Source organism: Anarhichas minor, unplaced genomic scaffold (genome assembly GCF_050575085.1).
Source record: "Anarhichas minor isolate MPS153535 unplaced genomic scaffold, ASM5057508v1 ptg000006l, whole genome shotgun sequence".
NCBI classification, from domain to species: Eukaryota; Metazoa; Chordata; class Actinopteri; order Perciformes; family Anarhichadidae; genus Anarhichas; species Anarhichas minor.
The window spans coordinates 3,352,131-3,373,261 of NW_027466452.1; the positions used below are offsets into that span (position 1 = coordinate 3,352,131).

General features: G+C 44.9%; 1 protein-coding gene across 4 annotated transcripts in view; it reads left to right on the forward strand.

Annotated features, from left to right (window-relative positions):
* Positions 1-21,131, forward strand: part of chd7 (chromodomain helicase DNA binding protein 7) — a 70,342-nt gene that overhangs the window by 23,389 nt on the left and 25,822 nt on the right. For all 4 annotated transcript variants that reach the window (XM_076079577.1, XM_076079567.1, XM_076079596.1 and 1 more), the window contains 12 exons: positions 2,619-3,082; positions 11,098-11,242; positions 11,935-12,057; positions 12,380-12,445; positions 13,823-13,878; positions 14,308-14,422; positions 15,298-15,381; positions 15,506-15,643; positions 17,228-17,349; positions 18,549-18,792; positions 20,462-20,638; positions 20,978-21,121. In XM_076079577.1, the coding sequence (XP_075935692.1) occupies positions 2,619-3,082; positions 11,098-11,242; positions 11,935-12,057; positions 12,380-12,445; positions 13,823-13,878; positions 14,308-14,422; positions 15,298-15,381; positions 15,506-15,643; positions 17,228-17,349; positions 18,549-18,792; positions 20,462-20,638; positions 20,978-21,121 (1,878 nt within the window). The remainder of the gene's footprint in view (positions 1-2,618; positions 3,083-11,097; positions 11,243-11,934; positions 12,058-12,379; positions 12,446-13,822; positions 13,879-14,307; positions 14,423-15,297; positions 15,382-15,505; positions 15,644-17,227; positions 17,350-18,548; positions 18,793-20,461; positions 20,639-20,977; positions 21,122-21,131) is intronic.

Here is a 21,131-nt window from a genome sequence, read left to right on the forward strand (position 1 = left end):
TGATCGCGCTCCTGTCCATTTATTGTGCGATAAGTCGATAACGTAAAATGATGGCGCTCCTGCCCATTTATCGTACGATAAGTCAATAACGTAAAATGATGGCGCTCCTGCCCATTTATTCTGCGATAAGTCGATAACGTAAAATGATCGCGCTCATGTCTATATATCGTATGATAAGTCAATAACGTAAATTTATCGCGTTCATGTCCATATATCGTATGATAAGTCAATAACGTAAATTTATCGCGTTCATGTCCATATATCGTACGATAAGTCGGTAACGTAACAATAATCAGTTATGTTCATATATCGTACGATAAGTCGGTAACGTAACAATAATCACAGTTATGTCCATATATCGTACCATAAGTGGACAATGTAAAATGATAACGATCGTGTCCATATCGTACTATAAGTCAATATAGTAATTAATGTGACAGGCCTTGTGTTTTTTCATATAGAGGCAGAAGATGGAGTTCGATCTGTATCAGATCAGGAGGGTGGTGGATTGGGTGGAGGGAGGGAGGGATGGATAGATAGATGGATGGGTAAGGCAAGAAGCTGAACGACTGTGACCGTATTTTCTTTCACTCCATCCTTTGGGAGTCTAAAGTGTTTCTGCCTGGTAGATTTAACCCTTTATCTCACTTCACTTCCAGCTGTCCTGCCCTCCTCCACTCCAACTTCCTCCTCTCACAGAGGGGGATGTTGGAAGAGAGGTCCTCCAACATCCCCCTCTGTCCACGGAGAGATGAAACCCAACCCTGTTCGTCTCTTCCGAGTCTGTGATATCGGCCTCGAGGCCACTCATTCATCGAGGTCTTTTATGGATCCTTTTATTAAATTGACTTATTGGTGATATCATTGTGTTGAAGGTGCATTGTAATGGTCTTTCAGTAGAGCGCAGTGGTTTTTCCATTCCTTGTGGAGAACTGGATTAAAACCAGCAGAACTGAGCACACCATCAAGCTGAATTCACCCAGCAGAACACCAAACCTGACGCAGGACTCCAGCGTGTGTGTGATTGTTTGTGTATATGCACTGTGTGTGTCTCCATTGTCATTCGTGTGATTGATTATCTGGGAAGCCTGGCAGGAGGACAGATTTATCTCTTGGCACTGCATCTCCCCCCCACATCTCTCTGCGCTTGTCCCTCCATCTCTCTCTCTCCCCCCCTCTCCCTCTCCTCCCCCTATTTGCGTGTCTAAATGTCTCAGTTTACGTGTGTGTCAGCAGGTGTTTGTGTGCAGAGGTGTGTGTGTGTGTGACACGTGACCTTGCAGTAGTTTGGTGCGGAATGTGTGCGTGTACATTAGCATTCTCCTGATGGAAGTGGACTTTCAGTGATGGCAACCCAACTCTTTCCTCCTCCACGTGAACACAACCGAGGTTTGTGTGTGTGTGTGTTTGTACACAGAGGGGAGCTGCTGCCGTGGCATTTCGCTATAAACTTGCTGATGCTCACACACACACACCTCTCTTTGACACACAGCTACACACGCACACTCTCAAAGGCACACTGGTATGACACACACACATACTCCCTCGCTGCGCCTTTTTGAAGTATGGAGATAATTTATTCGTGTCATGATGCCTGATTTCCCATCTGCTACTGGGACCCTGAGCAGCTGGAGAGAGGGAGGGAGGGCGGGAGGGAGGGCTGGAAGAGTGGGTGAGGGAGGAGAGGCAGCTGGAGAGGCTCCCAACAGCTGGTAACCAGTTGCCTGTCACAGGGAGCCTACTTGGGAGAGGATTTAGTCTGCAGGAGGAAAACGAGGCATCAGCCGGTTTGTTTACTAAGGTTAGCCTGCTGGAGGAGGGGGAGGACACTGTGGCAACAGGGAGTCGAGGAGAGGGCGGAGGTGGTAGCCATGTGGACGGACGGATGGATGGATGGATCCACGTCTACCCCCTCTGCTCTGTAGTCGGCCATGACTGACAATCTCAACCCCCGCCCACGCAGAAAATATCGCCCTCTTGACTTTTGACAGGCTGGCACGGCAAAACGATGGAACGGAAGGTTGCAAACGTTCTCAGACTGATCCATATTGAAACCATGTATTGATTAGTCAATCAACAGAAAATGAACAGTAAGGCTTCATTACGGAGTCATGTTTCAAATAAGATTCTCCAATTTGAATACTTGTTGGCTTTCCATGGCAGTGAATTGAATATATGTGCACTCTAGTTTGTGGACAAAACAAGACGTTTCTGGCGTCTTCTAGAGAACAAATAATCGCAAGGTTAATTAATAACAAACTGATCGTTAGTTCTAGCCCTTTAGATTACTTTCTTTTTTTTAAACACAAATGTAGGCCTGAAAATAATGATTATCGACACTGTCAATTAATCAATCGTTTAATGAAAATACCCAAAGATAAGTCAAGTGACTAATGATTTAGAGAACTATTAGCATATTTTCATGCTCTTCATGCGTCTTGGCCAACACTGACCAGATCTGTACATGCAAAGCCAAGTGACCACTGCTGTTTATTTGTGGGGAAGAAGGCCAAGTGTCTTATTTAAATGATGTATTACTATATATAAAGTTATTAAGCATAGTTTAAAGTTGTTGAAAAAACTGAAATTGATGGCTGACTTTCTCCTCCACTTCCCAGCATTCCCCCACCGACCCGTCAGGCGACGCCTCAATGATGGTTCCTGACAGGCCGACGGTTGGCGCCCACGGCCAGCCTATCAGCACAGAGCAGCCCAGCGACCAGGAGACCAAGCCAAAAAAGAAAAGGAAAAAGAAAGCAAAGGTAGTGGCCGGAGAGGAGGAGGAGGGAGGGAAGAAGGCAGAGAGAGGGGGAGCAGTAGCAGCCGGAGGAGGAGGAGAGGAAGACGTGAAGTCTGGATTTCCCGAAACAGGAAGTGATGCGGGTGAACAGGTGACTGGCACAGGAACTGTAGAGGGAAGTTCACCGCCAGTGGAGGAGAAGAAGAAGCGGAAAAAGAAACCAAAGGAGAAGGTGGAGGGAAAGGAGCCCAAGACCCCGAAGACACCCAAGACCCCCAAAGAGCCCAAGGAGAAGAAAACTAAGAGCTCCACGCCTAAGACCAAGACCCCCAAGAAAACCAGGTAGGAGCAGCTTTCCATTAGTCCTTGTGTGTATGTGGTTGTTTCTAAAGTAGCAGTGTAGAGCTAAACGTGTGTTAATGACCAGGTAAGAGGAGTCCAACTTCATCAGCTGGTGTCAGCAGAGAGGGTGGAAAGTCCTGAAGATGCAACATTAACTACTCGGTAGAAGCGTGATGTTTTCCACTTATAGTGATTCAATAGAGAGGCAGCAGCCCAGGTAGTAACCGTTGAATACCAGCAGATGGAAAACTGAGGAAATAAAGCGACTATCAATTCAACCATGTTGGTATGTTCAGAATAGGTTTTACTAGGGCTGCACGATATATTGGAAAGAACTGTATATCTGCGTTGTGACAAAAATAATTTTCATCATGGATTTTCTAAGTTTTAAAGTTAAATCCATCAATCTGGTGTACCTCGACAGCAAGAAGCTAGCTCTATAGCATTTTGTGCTCTTGTGATCAAACTCATGGGTTGTATAGATTTGAACGGTGATGACAGAAAGAAACACATCGGTCAGTGCAGGGAGCCCCGGGCCTCCCCACGGGGAACCGGCGAAGGGTGCTGTAAAGCCGACCCAGAGCCGGCAGCGGCGCAACGTTTCGGGGAGATGCCCTCTCAGAGGAGAGGGTCCTCTCACACAGGCAGGCGAGGAGGAGAAGTGTGTGAATGTATATGGTTCATTATGAAACGTGGGCGTGTCTACCTAGACTGCATGTAATTAATGGGAAATACTGGATCAATCGTGGGAAAAGAGAACTGAAAGATGAAAAAAAAGTGGCACCACGATGTGTTTGAGTCGATTTGCTGACATTGTACGTCCTGCCATGTGACTATTGCACATGCGCACTTCACAATGCCCTTTATCGTGCAGCCCTAGATCCACACTCACTAGATCCACACTCATGTGGCCAACCAGGGGGAACTGGTGTGTGTGTGTGTGTGTGTGTGTGTGTGTGTGTGTGTGTGTGTGTGTGTGTGTGTGTGTGTGTGTGTGTGTGTGTGTGTGTGTGTGTGTGTGTGTGTGTGTGTGTGTGTGTGTGTGTGTGTGTGTGTGTGTGTGTGTGTGTGTGTGTGTGTGTGAGTGATCACAGGGCTTAGTGGAGCATGCGCTGCTTGACTGACAAATCGGAGGATCAATCACATTTTCTTCTATAGCTGCGGATCAACAGGGTCAGAACTGCTGTCGGTTTTGCAGGTCGGGTGGAAAGTAGTATTATTCACCTTCTTCTTTACTCGTCACTTTGTCAGTTATCCCCCTGGCAATGCCAAGTTTATTTGAAAGAACAGACTCTATTGTCATTATGCTTAATAAATCAACTCAAACATGAAATTTGCAGCTTTTTTTCCAGAGGGAATTGGCTGCTTTTTCCATTCGGTACCATAGTAGCAATGCAAGACATCTAAAGTTTCTACAGCTATTATAAAAGAGCATATTTCTTTAAGCGGTAGTCTTATTTAGTTTTACTCCTACTGTGTGTGTCCTGTACTGTGACGCTCTTACTTTGTCTCTATGAAGTGAGTAAACAGAAAATGCTAAAAGTATGATTTCCTCTTTTAGAAGTTAAAAAGTCTCACTTTAAAGGTTGCTTTTTAAAATACACATATTTTTTTGCAAACAAATCCTATGAAAAGTACAAAAAATACGACTCAAGACTTCCCCAACCTGTCTGATGATGGAAATCTTTAAAAACAGGGTCTCAAATACAGAGCGCAAAATCCACGTGTTGATTAAGGCCACGAGATGTGGCTGAAAGGACAGGGAAAGGCTTGTAAGTTGACCCTATGTGAAGATCATCTTAAAACTGTAGTTTTTATCAAAAAAAACACAAACAGGAGGAAATGGTGAGTTTGTTGGGGACTATTTTAAGCGGCGGATTAATTCACATTTGGTGCTCATTGAGTATCATCATTGCCAGCTCCATGTAATAGTTTTAGCTTACACTCAGTACCAAAGCATGTAACCACGCCAGGAGCGTGATCCGTAGAATCTAAGCTTCCCACTCAGGATATCGATTAGCTGGATGAACTTGTCGGTCTTCTCAGCGTTTGTCCATCGGCTTTGGTTCGCTTCGTTTGCACAGAGCTCTCTGCTCCTATTATTCCCTTCTTATACTCTTCCTCTCCGGCTTTATCACTTCTCTCTACTTTCTTTTTGGGGGGGGGGGAGGATAACACTTCTCCTGATGTGAGCAATTTTTATTTTTATTTATTTATTTTTTTTTATTTTTTTGCTTCATCCCTCTCAATCAGTCAGATGAGAGAGAGCGATGCGGAGTGGCAAAGAGGGTTTGTGTACCAGAGAGTCAGATGTGGTTCCATTGAGGAGGTGGAAACTTGATCGGACTGAGGAATGTGTCAGGCAGCCCCCATATCTCTCTCTCTGTCTCTCTGTCTCTCTCTGTTTCTCTGTCTCTCTCTGTCTCTCTCTGTCTCTCTCTGTCTCTGTCTGTCTCTCTCTGTTTCTGTCTCTCTCTGTCTCTCTGTTTCTCTCTCTCGCTCTGTCTCTCTCGCTCTGTCTCTCTCGCTCTGTCTCTCTCGCTCTGTCTCTCTCGCTCTGTCTCTCTCGCTCTGTCTCTCTCCCTCCCTCCCTCCCTGGTCCCCTTTTATTCAGAGGAAGAGGGAGGGCCAAAGCATCAGGCAGGGGTCAGCGCTGGGGGGTGTGTGTGTGTGTGTGTGTGTGTGTGTGTGTGTGTGTGTGTGTGTGTGTGTGTGTGTGTGTGTGTGTGTGTGTGTGTGTGTGTGTGTGTGTGTGTGTGTGTGTGTGTGTGTGTGTGTGTGTGTGTGTGTGCATCGCCCACTGGAAAACAGTTGGAGGCGGGGAAGTGGGGGGGCTGAGAGAGAGTGTGTGTGTGAAGCAGTGAGGAGGCAGGCATTGGGGGAGGGGTTGCTGGTGATCTTTGTGGCAGAAAATGGCGTCTAATGATAATGAAGGCCACGCTGCTGACCACTCCACAGGCACAACTGGGTGTGGGGAGGGGGGGGGGGCAGAGGAAATGTGGGGGTGGGCGAGTGCATTCTCAGCCCTGTGTGTGTGTGTTGGTAAACTAGCTCTTATCTGTTGTTCGGCTTTTCCTCCATCTTGAGTGGCGGCCCAGAGCTCCCAGGTTAATTTAGCATAATAATGGCTGCCGGCCATTCACTGCTACTCTAAAATGGTGGACCGCTGCAATCACCCAACTATCTTCCCTTGTATTCCCCCCCTCCCCCTCCAGTCCCACCTCTTCCTGCTGAAGAGGAGCCTTTCATCTTTTCCCCTCCACCGCCCTCATCCATCACATCTCCATCTTCACTCCTCTTTTCTGTCACTCTCTCTGGATTAAGCCATGGGTTCAGGGCTGAGGCGTTTGCTGCCCCGCGTTGTCTTTTGCACATTCAATTTCCATAATTTTTTTTAATGAAGTTCAGCGTGGCTCTCGTTGAGTTCAGGATCCTCACTTGGTTCATTCCTCCATAGGAAAGTCAATCAGTATACATGGAGGTGGAGGTCTTCTTTTGACTTTTTTCTGACTTGTTAGAATACATTTTAAAAGCTGTGAAAATGAACTTTAATAAAACTTGGTGTAAAGTGGATCCTCTTCAAAGGTCTCTAGTACATATGTGTGTTCCATTGCATTTTTAGTGGATTTGTGATTTCCACTAGTGGGTGCAGAAAGAGTTTTTCATGTGGCCCATAGCATGCTGCAGAGTGCTTTCTTTCGGCTTTGTGTATTTGCATCTATGTGTGAACACTACAGAGCAGGCTGAAGCCTTCACTTGTTTAGTGGGACCACTAACCGGGCTGTTAAACATTTGAGCACAGGCTGCTTTCAGGTTTCACTTCCTTTATTTACAAGTTTGTGGCATTGTCACTTCCAAGTCTTGTCATATTAACCAGGCAGACTTAACTTGTTTTTATCTAATGAAATACCCTGCATGAATCCATTTTTCTTTTTAGCCTTACAGAACTGCATTTTCCATGCAGTGAGAAACTGTTTACCATTTGTTAACAGGGTGGTCTAGCAGCAATCTGACAGAACCGTAACTTACATTTTTATCGGCTACAAAAATGCGTTGAGCATAGAGAAAGCAAGAGAAAATGAGAGACTGCGTAGATAAATTGAACATCAACCAGTTATCCTGGACACGTTTGGACCGCTATCGTGGCCAACCAATATAATGTTGAACGATAATCTCGTCATATGGCCTGAGCCTAAATGTCCTCATGATGTCTGTACATGGATGATGCTCACCATATTGTTGAGGACCTTCTATGCTGTGTTAGTCATAAATCAAAGCAAACCAAGCTTTTCCATCACTTATCTAATGTACATATGGGATAAATATTTTTGAAATTTTGCCACCATGGATCCACCATGTCTTTTGGCCCGCAGTTTTTAACATATTTCGATAAATCTGTGCTCGGAGAAGTCATGCTGCATAACGCACCGATTTAGATGAATTGTGAAGATATGCAGAGTGTATTTATATGATTTCTTCCACACTTGCGATGGACACTAAAGCTACCACAGTAAAGACTGGTTGTCTTGCCCAAGTTGTGTTCAAAGGGTTAAAGTAGTGCCTCATAGTCAACAACAGTTGTTTGTGCAGGACGACTGGATGTTAATGAAGAGACGATAAATGAAAACCTCGGATGCATTCAGCACTATTAGCATCAGCTGTCCAGGAAGGTGTGTGTGTGCGCACTACAGAGAGAATCGTGTGCTTTACTAGTCCAGTCAGCTCACTCCTCTCCTTTGACCTTGCTCTCTCTCTCTCTCATCCCTCTTTTCCTTTGCTCCCTCGCTCTCTCTCTGTCTACCTCTCTCAGAGGAAGTACATCTATAAATAACCCAGCTCTCAGCTGCCACACCCTTCCCTCACTGTTTGTGTGTATGCGTGCGCGTGCGCAGGGTGATTTATTTGCAGTACACACAAACAAGTCAGACATGCATGCATGCATGCAGGCACCTTGCGTGTCTGCAGACGCATGTGCAAATACAGCTGTGTGTGTGTGTGTGTGTGTGTGTGTGTGTGTGTGTGTGTGTGTGTGTGTGTGTGTGTGTGTGTGTGGTTTTTGTTACCATGGGGCGAGTGTGTGACTCATCACGGCAGCAGGTGTCCCTTACACTCCACCCTTCCCCCCCTTTGTTTTTCTTAATTTGTCTTCCTCTTCTTCTCCTCTCACTCCCTATATTTTACTCCACTGCTCTGCATCCTGTCTTTTCCTTTATCTCACCAGCTCAACCTGAAAGGAGCATCACAAACTGACACACAGTGCACCACAGCTGGCCGCCATGTGTGAGTGCCAGGCTCTCGGCCCACGAGTATACAGCAGAGTGAATGGGTGAGGGTGGGGGGGTAGTACACCTGGACAGGACTAGCCTTATACGGAGACGTAAAGAAGATCCAATTCTTTTGTCGGACATTCTGAGTTACCAGCCTCTCAGACACAATTTAAATCAGTCATCAAATAAGAACCTACATTTTTCTTAACTTGCAATAACCAGATTTATTTTGACCACTTGTTGGCATTGGATGCAAGTCCATTAATTTTTTTACCCATTCAGCAGTTACAGAGCAACGTCATCATTATTTTGTCATGTTTGTGTCCAGCTGATTTAAGTCCAATATACACTCTTACAGCTCTGGTTTTGGTCTCAGCCAACTCCTGAGGAGAAATGTCCGGTTCTGCTAAAGGCACCGTGATATTCACCAGGTAGTCGCTACCTGCTTAGCACCAAATGGCACAGAGATAGAGTTGGTGTACAGCTTTTAGAGCCTTTTAACTGAAAACAGCTGCCTTGTGTGTCGGGCTCATAACTGTGATTTGAAATACGGCGCTATTGACAAGCCAACCGTATGGGATGGAAAACAACTGCCACTACCGCTATGTCACGTTGTGCCGTTTTTCCAGTGGTAGCGCCACTTTTCTACACTAAGATACAAACGGCAGCAGTGTTGCACATCGTTGTTTTTTTCTGGTCGCAGTGAGTCAAAAAAGTTCTCAGCCCTACTCACGTGTCTGAATATGACACTGTGAGAGCTGTGAGAGTGAACCAAATCAGGAAGGTTGCGGTCCGGATAGCTAAACAATGAGCTGAAGCTCTATATAAAGCTCTGTAAAGAGGAGTCATTTGATACAATTAGTGATTACAGCCACTTGTAAATAAAACCCTGCTGAAAACATTTGACTAAAACACTCAACCATTCAATAGATTCCAAATTATAACACAGCGGGAAAAAGGCCGCTGGTTCCCTTGTCTGCAAGTCAATGGGTTTTTTGGTTGGTTTCCTGAAATATTGGTCTGTGGTTTAGCTTAGGAGATTCAAACGTTTTGTTTTACAACATAAAATAAGTCAGTAAATGCTATAATGTGTCTTTAAAAAAGGCGGTTGCTAACAAGTGGCGACCGTGACTCAGTGGTAGAGCAGGGTCGTCCTTCAATCAGAGGATCGGCATTCGATCCCCGGCTCCGCTAATCCATGTCGATGTGTCTTTGAGCAAATATCAAAAATCAACAAAAGGCCATCACACCCACTAGTTGTGTTAACTCTCGCTAATGTGATGTGGTGCAGTTGGTTTGTAGCCTAAAGTTAGCTTTTAACTTCTTCAAAAAATCATAAAAGTGGTGGTTCATTTGTGAAGATTTATCTTGCTGAACAAAGCGTGTACGTTTCATGAAAGTTTGTTTGCCACAGAGCTTATTTTTCTGCAGTAATCTAAAATTCAATGGATAAACCCCACTGGCTTTTTGACGCGGGAACCAGTGTGATGCTAACTTCCTGTTGGCTACACATATGTCTTCCCTGCTGCACTTTGAGTAAATTTCTCCCCTCTCCATACTCTCATATGTTCTAAGCAAAGTATGATTTTATCTGCTGCTTCTGTCAGAATGACTAGAATAGTGCGTTACCGCTGCACAGAAGCGGCGTTACAAAACAGTTTTTGTCGTGAGTCTGCAAACTTGTTTGGAATTTATCGTGGTACAAGTTGAAGCATTTGGGGACAACTAAGCGGGAAATACAAAAGGAGAGAGTCAGAGCAGCAAAGGAGGACTGAAGAGATGGACGGAGCAGCGAGAGTTTAGGGAGGTGATGAAGTGATTGAAGAAAGAAGTGAGACCATGAAGACGCTATGAGGAAGAGAGGGGAGAAGGCAGCCAAGTGGAGAAGTAAGTGTGTGTGTGGGGCCAGATGGCTCCAGCGTGTGGCGACCAGCCAGAGGAACAGGTGCAGGTCACATGACCAGCCGTTACCAGGGAGATGGTGATTGCTGAGAGAGAGAGAGAGAGAGAGAGAGAGAGAGAGAGAGAGAGAGAGAGAGAGAGAGAGAGAGAGAGAGAGAGAGAGAGAGAGAGAGAGAGAGAGAGAGAGAGAGAGAGAGAGAGAGAGAGAGAGAGGAGAAGAGAGAGAGAGAGAGAGAGAGAGAGATATTTTCCTAGTGAGTTAGTAGAGGAGGTTAATGTGTCCTTTATGGCATAACTGTATGTTGGTCATTTAAGAAAAGTATGGTTGGGATGGCCCGCTCCAGTCCAGGAAGGTGTGTGTTAGATAGAGCCAGCTCCTCTTGCTCTCCATGCCAGAGATTAGAGGAAGCTTGAGGGCCTTTCAACCCCTCCTCCTCTTTCTGGGGCCTCTCTCTCCCCTGTCCCTCTCTGTCTGCCTGCCTGTCTCTCTCTCTCCCTCCCTCCCCCCCCTCCCTGTCTCACTCTCTCTGCCCCCCCCCCTTCCTCTCCGTGCCTGTATCTCTCCATCTTGCTCCCTCCGCCTCCTCACGGTCTTTCATCACATTAACCCCCTGTGTGCCAGAGCCTGAGGCACACTAATGATTTCTAAATGGGTAAATCAAACATGGCGACTGCCCTGGGACAGACAGGCGCACACACACATACACACACGATTACCTCGTTGTGTGTAAACTGTAAAGGAGGAAACACTTTGAGGACTGGTCTTCTGTTGTTTTATTTTACCCACTTGTCTCTTCTTCAGTGGATATAAAGTTGTTTTATTTCCTTCTTACTCTCTCTCCACAGCAGTAAGAAGGTGGAGTCTGAGGGCGGGTCTAGCGCTGCTAAGAAGGATTCCAAGAGGAAGCGAGAGCCATCAGTCAGCGACGACGTGGAGGTGAAGTCTCCACCCCCCTCGCCTCCTGAGGAGGACGATGATGACGGTGTACAGGTAGGCATCTAAAATAGAAACAATAGTTTCTTCAGGAAGCCTAGCGAGAACAGCAGAAGGCCACAAAACCTTATTTTTTCTCTTTGGCATCCCTCAGCCTCAGTTTGTGTTGTAAACCAGCCGTGTTGACAGACAAAGTTCACACCGTGCACTATCAGCAACTTCTCAGCTGCCGCATACATTTATTTATTTTCAGTGCACTATTTGAAATACAATTTGAATTTTGGAGGAACAAAGCAGGACTCCACCGTATCCCTCCTTAAACCCCTCAGATAAATTTTTTATGTGTGAATGTGATTATGTGGGCCATGTAAACAGAGTAGCAGCTGGCTATTAGCACCCCTCATTCAGATATGAACCTCAGCAGCAGCCTGCTCACACATCCGTATTATTTGGCAACGTTTTGATATAAACATGGATCTAAACATGCCGGACCATATGGAAGAGAATAATGACAATGAAGTGTGTTTCCTGTGGATTCCTGTCTCCAGCTCTGCTCTAGTGTCACACAGTATGCACTCTGATGTGTTGTGTTGAGTGTCTTTTACTCATCTCTCTCTGCTTTACGACCAGTGGACATTTTGAATGAACCAACTGAAAGGGGGGATTGGTAACGAGTCATCAAGCTGCTGCTGGGATTTCTGCAAAAGGTGACAAATTTACAGCCGATGTCCTCTCCCTCTGTCCAACAGAAGCGTCGCTCCAGCCGCCAGGTGAAGAGGAAGAGGTACACAGAGGATCTGGAGTTCAGGATCTCGGAGGAGGACGACAGCGGTGACGACTCGCCGGCACCCAAGTCCCCGTCTCAACAACAGGTACAGCTGCAAGACTCGAAGGGTCGGATCTACTACGGTCTGTCACACCGCTATTTAAAGAGTGTGTGGCCAGCGTCTGACATAAAGTAATCTCACAGAAAGAAGCTACACATTTTAAACCATCAGATTTTCCCCCTAATACCAAGGTATCAGTCACTAAACTGTCACGGGTTACATTAGGACATCGGTGGAAATAATGTAGATCGCTTTGGAGACTGAATGAATAGTTTCCTGTCTGGCACCTTCTTCCAAATTTCTTTTTTTTTAAAGGGCAGTTTAAGTCAGTCGCTTTAGGCGTTATAACAGCAGTGTGTGTTTGCAGGACTTTGCTGAGACCGAGGGGCCCGTCGTGGAGAAGATCATGGGCAAACGCATCACCAAGAAACAGGTGAGATGATTCAACAGACATGGACACACGGGCCGAGCACGGTATACGTCATCTGATTAGCCGCTCCACAGCTGGCCTGAGCAGATTACACACACACACACACACACACACACACACACACACAGAGCTCAGACAGCGAGTATTCACTCGGTAAGCGGAGACGTGAGCTCTCGTGTGTCATTGTGTGTGTGTGTGTCTCTCTCTCTACCCGGCTTTGTTTTAGGTGGCTTGTCTAAAGAAAGCTCATCCCTGAGCCAACACATGCACGCACATCTAGTCACCAGCCAACTTTTCTTTGCTAGCCAGCTGCCAATGGGTTACCCCCCCCACCTACACGCACGCATGCACACACACAGCGCTCCATTCAGAGTTGACCTCGGGCTTGGCACACAGCCAAAACCACAATTCTAGCTATGCCAGACGCCAAGCTAGCATTTCCTCAGGCTGTGTGTGTGATTGATGATTCATGGCATTACAGTAGTAGTAGTAGGTAGGTGTGTGTGTGTGTGTGTGTGTGTGTGTGTGTGTGTGTGTGTGTGTGTGTGTGTGTGTTTTTAATGGTGAATGGACGGCTGCGCTTGAAAGAGCTACTGTTTTGGTATTTCCCTTTCTCACATACACACACAGCAAGAGAAACACTTTTTTAACACCGTTCTGATGTTTGTGTTTTCTGCCACATATTTTTCTTTGACTAATAATCTGTCTCTAATTTGGAAGTATAATCCGTTGGCATATTTGAAATGTTCCATCTACTTCGCCGCAAGCTTCATCTACATCTGGCCGTTCTGTTTTATCCCAAAAAGCAAAATGAATGAAACAGTATTGTCCCTCAGTGTGTGTGTACACAGATTTTTTGCTGCTTGATTCAAAAGGAAAACTCCCACAGTTCTGATTTCCCATGACTAATCCAGTATTTCCCAGTAGTTAGCTACTGTCCAGACAGACCCGCCACTAATATAGTTACACTTCTAACAATATTGGTCCTCACAGTCCGGGGGGATTCACCTCGACGGGCCGGCTCCCTGTGAGAGGGTCCATTCTTTACCAGGGCACAACGTTCTTCACTTAGCCTCTTAGTTTAGCTCTAAAGTGCACCAGATTGATTAATTTCACTTTGAAATGTAGCGACATACAGATGCCCCCTACAGGGTGAAAGTCCCTGTATTTTTTCCTATCGAGATATATCAATCAATCTCTCGCAGTGAAAAACATGTCACACATCTTGAGCATGCGGCCCTAATGTGAAAACGTTGTTTCAGGCTCCTTCTGTGCCACTTAGCCACATGTTGTATAACAATGACACACTGCTCCTTCACCGCACAGTTACTATATCTGCTCATTATTAACCTTTTTTCCTTTTTTCTTTTTTCTTTCCAGCTGGAGTCGGGGGAGGAAGTGGAGGTGGAGGAGTTCTACGTCAAGTTCAAGGGCTTGTGAGTAACGAGCTGTTTTTTTCTCTCCCTGTCACCCTCTTTTGTCTTTTACAGCAGGGATCCTCTTTTTTTCAACACGCACACTCTTCAGGGTGTCCAAAGTGTAAAAGCTGAGTATATTCAGCCTGAGAGCCTTCTTCACTCTAGCATCAATAACAGTGGTAGTAGGTTGTTTTTCTTCCATCTTTTGTCATTTATTCAGCCGGCCCACATTTCATTTGTGTCCACTCACACTAATCAGATTTCCATTTGAACTGCAAAACAAAAAAAAAAGCAAAAAATCGCAAATGAGAGTGAAGCGGCATGCACGAATTTGAACATACAACTTGCAAATAAGTGTGTAACCAACAGGATCGGCGGTGTGGAGTTTAATATTCTCTGGCTTTGATCGGAGTGAAATGAGCCCCTGGGTGTGTCTTTGTGTCTCAGTTCGTACCTCCACTGTCGCTGGGCAGACCTGGAGGAGCTCGAGAAGGACAAGAGAATACACCAAAAGGTCAAGAGGTTCCGGGCCAAGCAGCAACTCAACAGCTTCATCACGGAGGTAAGACCTGCGCTCTTCACTACAACCGATGAGCAACGGGTCAGAAAACTCAAAAGAAGAAAGAGATTGATTATTGATTAAAATGATGAGGTCATAAGTAATTTAAATGCTGTATTATAAACTGTTTAGAGCTAGTGTTAGGAAGTTAAACAGGTCATATTTCCCTTTTCTAATATTTATTTTTTATTGCTGTGAAAACACCTCCTTCAGAAAACTGTTTATTCAAGTGTCTCACCAAAGACTACATTTTACAAAATGACATGTGAACACATCATTCTCACTGAACAGAGCATGAAGGCATCATAATGTAACTGAATGGAACCTCCGTACGTTAGCGGTGATGCTAACATGAACTAGCTCTCAGCACAGATTTGTTAACGATGTAGCATTATCAGGGATCGGCGAATAGAAAGCATTAACGATCACTCATCGCATATTTTTACTGAATCGGCAGTGAAACGTTTTTCACACTATTCTGGTTAAACTAATTAATCGGTTGTGAGGCGGGATCTGACGGATCGACAACAATCCGTTGGTCCAGTTGACCAATTCTGGATTAAAAACCGCTCACAGCTGAGAATGTTCAGGTGTCCAAACCGATCCTTCTCTCTTATTTGTCTCTGGTGCTCTTCGTCTTTATCCTTATACAGCTTTGTACGATAATGTAGCCTGACCCATCAGACCTCCAGGAATCCATATAGTTCAATAGCTTTTTAATAGGGGAAAAAGAAAAAGTAGAAAAACACATGGGAAAATGCTCATTCTGAAATCACGCAACCTCACCCAAAAACCTGCTGTAAGTGTTAAAACCATCTCCCTGCTTCTGACAGTAAACCTCCACTTTGCCCCCCCCCCCCCCCCCCACACACACCCAGATGGACGATGAGCCTTTTAACCCCGACTACGTGGAGGTGGACCGCGTCCTGGACATTTCAGAGAGCCCAGATGAAAACGGAGAGGTGCTTTGATCTCTCTCTGTCATCTTTCATGGGGTTTGAGCCTCTCCCTCCCCGCACGCACACTCACCAAACCTCCCTGTTTCTCTCTCTCTGTTTGTGTGTGTGTGTGTGTGTTTCTGTGCAGACGGTGACCTTGTATCTGGTGAAATGGTGCAGCCTGCCTTACGAAGACTCCACCTGGGAGCTGAAGGCCGACATCGACCAGTCCAAGATAGAGGAATATGAACGCATCGCAGCACACGCACCCAACACTACGAAAGTGGCAAGTAGCCCTGTGTGTATATGTATATATGCTCGTTGGGTACTATATGGGTCCCAGCCTCCTCCCAGTAGGCGTGTGTGTGTTGGCCTGCTGCCCCGCTGCCTGCTCCTTCCTCCTCCAGATTTACAGCTCCCTTAACTGCTCTCCACAGGGCCACGTTCTTGTGGTCTTACACACTCACTCATACACACACACACACACTCACTTGCACACACGCCCTGCTCTTGTGGCCAAGCCAAACCACTAACAGTGTGTTTAATGCTGAACAGAAGCAGCTGACTGGCTGTGGTCTTTCCCTCATCACTCCGCTCTCTCCCTGTGTCCATCTATTTAACTGCTGCCTACTGTTTCTCCTTAAAGGGATAGTTCAGATTTTTTTTTAAGTGTGTTTGTATGAGGTTCTTCTCCATAGTCAGTGTTTTACTACAGTAGATGAAGTTCATAGAAACAGACAGGAGCACCAGCACAGGAGCAAAGTAATGTACTGCATACCAAATCTATATTAGTTTAAGTGTACGTTATATTTAGAATATCTTCACCACTTTACCTTGCTGTCACACAACCCTTTGTGACGGGAACTTATCTATGCTCTTTACAGCCAGTCATTTTACCTCTCGGAACACAGCCGGTGCTGGTCTACCACTGCCTCGGTGGGTTAGTTTGTTTGTATCGTTGTGTGACTTTGGTAAATCCAAACTGACTAAACAATCGAGGCAGCGGTAGACCAGCAACTGCTGTGTTCTGCAAAGGTAAAATTACTGTTTTTGTAAATGGAGTCTGGTGACTCTGGTCTTCAGTTCCCTCTCAGAAGGGCTGTCTAACAGCAAGGTAAACGGGTGAAGATATTCTACATATAGTATAGTACACTTTAACTGTTATTGATTCTTCCAGGTGTCTAAAATATGTCCACAGCAGTACATTACTTTGCTTCCGTGCTGGTGCTCCTGTCTGTTTCTCCAAAGCTCATCTAGAAGAACTGTGTACCCACTTCCAAAGATCCCAACTATGTCTTTAAGGACCATGTTAGAAATGCTCCACAGAGGCAGTATTTTGTGTTTCTATATATTTAGCCGCACTAGCAGTGTTGCTTGAGGGATGGCCGGTTGGACCAACAAAGAAACATCTGCTCAACTATTTGACGGATGGACATTCATCTTCCCCAGAGGATGAATGTTGGTCACGCCGAAGGTCAAAATTCCACTTGTCAACAGTTTAGTGCATGACAAGATTCCTCACACTAACCCACGGTCACGTTGATTTTTCATGTGGATCAACATGTTGCTTAAAGGGGGGTCAGGACTTTTGCTCTCTATTCTGAGCCCTCCTTACCCCGAAAGGGTCTTTTAGAATAAACAACTGCTGCATGCAGCAATCATATTTCAGGAACGAAAAGCAGCTAAATCAAAATAGTAGCTGCATCTAATGAACTTATGAATTACTCCACTATTTTACCTCTACATGAGGCAGTGAAACACTCCGTCAACCCATCTACTGTATTTCAAAGAGCCACATCCTTACACCAATGAATTCAGAAGGATTGTTAAGCCTCAATGTCGTTTAATAAATAATTTAATGTGCGTCTAGGATCGGCCTCCTGCCGCCGACTGGAAAAAGCTGGAGGGCTCCAAGGATTACAGGAACTGCAACGCACTCAGGGAATACCAGCTAGAAGGCCTCAACTGGCTAACCTTCAACTGGTACAACTCGTAAGTCTGCATTAACTTTATTTTGTTAGAATGAGTCCCTAACTGCTGCTGCTAGCCTCTGTGTGTGTGATAGCACCTCATTTAATAGTCTTAAGTGGACATTAAGTGACCCTCGAGCATCGTGTGGTCTAAGTTCTCCCACCGGTGCCATCCATGGATTAAAGGCGTGCTCTAATGGCACCACGAGAGTCTGTAGACCGCTTCTGTCAGGAGCACCAACACAAGCTGGACTTAAGTCTGAGGACAAGGACCCTTTTCTGTTCCAGGGCCACACATCTTACAGTTTGAGAGTGAGGATTAGTCATGGAGGTATTGGAGGTGTGTTTTAGGTCGGGGGAAATCTGAAGGAATTAAATTTTTCAAGTCTTTAGATCAGGGGTCTCAAACTCAAGGCCCGCGGGCCGAATCCGGCCCGCCACGTCATTTTATGTGGCCCGCGAATCCGCCAGCAAAAAAAAAAAAAAAAAAGTTTAAAGAAATTAAATAAAAAAATTAATAATTAAAAGTTAGACTTGATAATAAAAATATCCCCGTAGTCTAAATTATGAGATAGAAAGTCGAAGTTATGAGACAGAATGTCAAAATTATGATGGAAAATCAAAATGATGAGATACTTAAACACACAGTCATAGAAGCAGCTCTTTGGCTGGTTACACTTGAAATGGAAATGTATTGAGTATATTGAAGACTACTTTAAACGTGGCTTTACGACACATGAAATACTTCACGTGGGATTGTGCAAACGCACCCTTGAAAGGATTTTAAGCATTGAACAAAGTTAATGTAATAACTTGTTTGATATTTGTCTTTGCTATTTTCTTTAATAGTTTGATAGAGTAATGCGGGTTTCTTAACCCTAAATTAAAAGGATTTAAGTTATAATAACAGAAATGTGCTTAAATATATTTTTACATTTATATAACTGCATGTACAATATGTACACTTGAATAAACAATAATTAAATGCAGAGACAGTTATTTAACAATATGTTAGGAGTAGTTACATTTACACAGTCTTACATTTACAACCGGCCTTTAGAGGGCGACCGTGATGCTGATGTGGCCCAGAGTGAAGATGAGTTTGACACCCCTGCTTTAGAGAGTATAAGGTATCTGGATTTGGGTTCCACACTAGTTTAGTGGAACTGAAATACAAATGTATGTGTTGTTTTGAGCATCTCGTTCACTTGTCGTCTGCAGACGTAACTGTATCTTGGCAGACGAGATGGGTCTAGGTAAGACCATCCAGTCCATTACATTCCTCCACGAGATTTACTTGAAGGGCATCGAGGGGCCGTTCCTGGTCATCGCCCCGCTCTCCACCATCCCCAACTGGGAGAGGGAGTTCAGGACCTGGACTGAGCTCAACGCGGTGGTCTACCACGGCAGCCAGGCCAGCCGCAAGACCATCCAGGCCTACGAGATGTACTACAGAGACGCACAGGTAAACGGGCTGAGGCTAATCTGGCCTTAAAGTTTGGTTTTCCTGGAATAGAAAAGAGAGGCATTATGTTATTATTTTTTTAGACGAACGTAATTGGATGGATGTAACTAGATAAAATGAACTGACACAGAGACACAAGGGCGTCTACATTTTTTGATCACTTTGGTTGTGTTAATGCATATGGTAAAAAAATCTCATTCTTTTATTTCAGCTCCTATAATAAGTCCATAATAAACTGTGTAGCCACAATATAGACACTCAGACCCTTAAGTACAAAATCGTCTCTATAGAAACACATAAAAACAACAATGTTTGATCCCACTACCATTACAGTATAGATCATACATTATATTATATCATGTGTTCAATCTAGAGCTCTGGTTTCTAACTTGTACTTTTTACTGTACTCCACCAGATTGAGTCATCATCTCATGTTTTGCCTTATGTTGTAAATACATGCAGTATTCCTGGTTTCTGCAGTGGTTGATGCATTAAGATCAATATTGTTACTAATCATTTACACATACCAGAGTGGGGGAAAATCCTTCTAGAGTTGAATATACAGCAAAGACTAAAAACCATTTTTTTAAATAAACAAAAAAAACTGTGGCATTAAGGAAAGAAACGGCTTAACATTTCGGAAATTAATGCATATTTGGTAGTTATGATCAAGAGTGACGTTGGTTAAAAGACTTACCTCAGTTCAAGTGGAAAATAATATTAATATATAGTATTTTTATAGAATTTTTAGGAAGGGGACACTTTTATCCTCTAAGGACATCAAACCAAATTTCTTAAAGTGAAGCACAAGGGTTCATAAATGTCTTATCCAGGCTTTCTGTATCCACATTTCTACATAAACTAAGTGTAATTTGTTGTCATCAAAACACTAAATGTTTGGCCGGTCACTCAGAGTGTGACGGTAGCTCAACCTAAACCTCAGCTTGTTAAGTGTAAAGCAGAAATAGACGAAGGAACAGAATCTGGATTGCTGGTTGTACACTGTCTTGGCAGCTCTGTATGAGAACTAAGGAGGATGAGGCCGACGTAGCTGCACAGTAGACAAGTCAGCAGATCCGAGCACCTCCTCGGTCAGGGGAAATCTTCAGCCAGCTGGGGATGTATGGTGCTCCTCTGCTGTGTAAGCTCTTTATGGTCCTGTAGCTGTAAGCTCCTACTGCACAATGCTGCTAACATCTCTCAGTGCAACCTATGCCACAGTGAGCCTCTGAGGAAAATAAGCTGTTGTAGCCGCGTCCTCGCTAGCTGCTTGTTCCTAATCCAGGCTGAGGTAATCCTCAAGGTCGCCATAAACGCCGTGTTCTTTTGTGCTGTACTGCCTGCTTCATCTGCAGACAGAGGGGGGACATACAGCAGACGCCTCCTGTCTCCACTGTTTATTTCTGCCATGTCTTAGATGGCTATACGTTGTATTGTGTATTTCACCTGGTTTGAATAAAGAAAACCGGCACAAAACAAGTGGAAAATGTTTAGCAGCACAACCTCCTATTTCAGAGCTTCTCTTGCTTTTCCTCACAGATGTACGGAGCAGCTGTGGCCCACGGTCCCTGCTTTTTACTTAACGTGAAAACTGTTTCCCTCCCAGATTCACAGGGTAAAGGACTTTAAGATTACTCCTATTGACCTTCCTTCTCTCCCCTTTTCTTAGGGTAAGATAATAAAAGGAGCGTATCGGTTCGATGCCTTGATAACGACCTTCGAGATGATTCTGACCGACTGCCCGGAGCTCCGCAGCGTGCCTTGGCGCTGCGTGGTGATCGACGAAGCACACCGCCTCAAAAACCGCAACTGCAAACTACTGGAAGGACTCAAAATGATGGACATGGTGAGTGGTGGCCGGGGCCGCAGGAACACAGGAGTAACTGCAATCAGTTCTCACATCAAGTCTATCACATGGTCTTACTTATACTACTTGAGCTCAAGGCTCTAAAAAGTCCCCATTTGGAGGTATTTGTTGTAGTTTCTTGGCACACTGAGTACAGGTTGATAAAACAAGAAGCAGGATTTCTTTTTTAGCTTTTCAAAGGTCTTGTAGAAACTTGAGATCAGCCAGTACCTGAGACGTGTTACTACGATCCCTCTCTCCTTCCCTTTGGGCTTTCAAGCTCTGAAGACATCCTGCTTCCCATTTTAGGAACTCAAATTTCCTCCCTCCCTCCTCCAGGAGCACAAAGTTCTGTTGACGGGAACTCCTCTCCAGAACACAGTGGAGGAGCTCTTCAGCTTACTCAACTTCCTGGAGCCCGAGCGGTTCCCGTCGGAACAGACATTCATGACTGAATTCGGAGACCTTAAGACCGAAGAGCAGGTAAACGGAC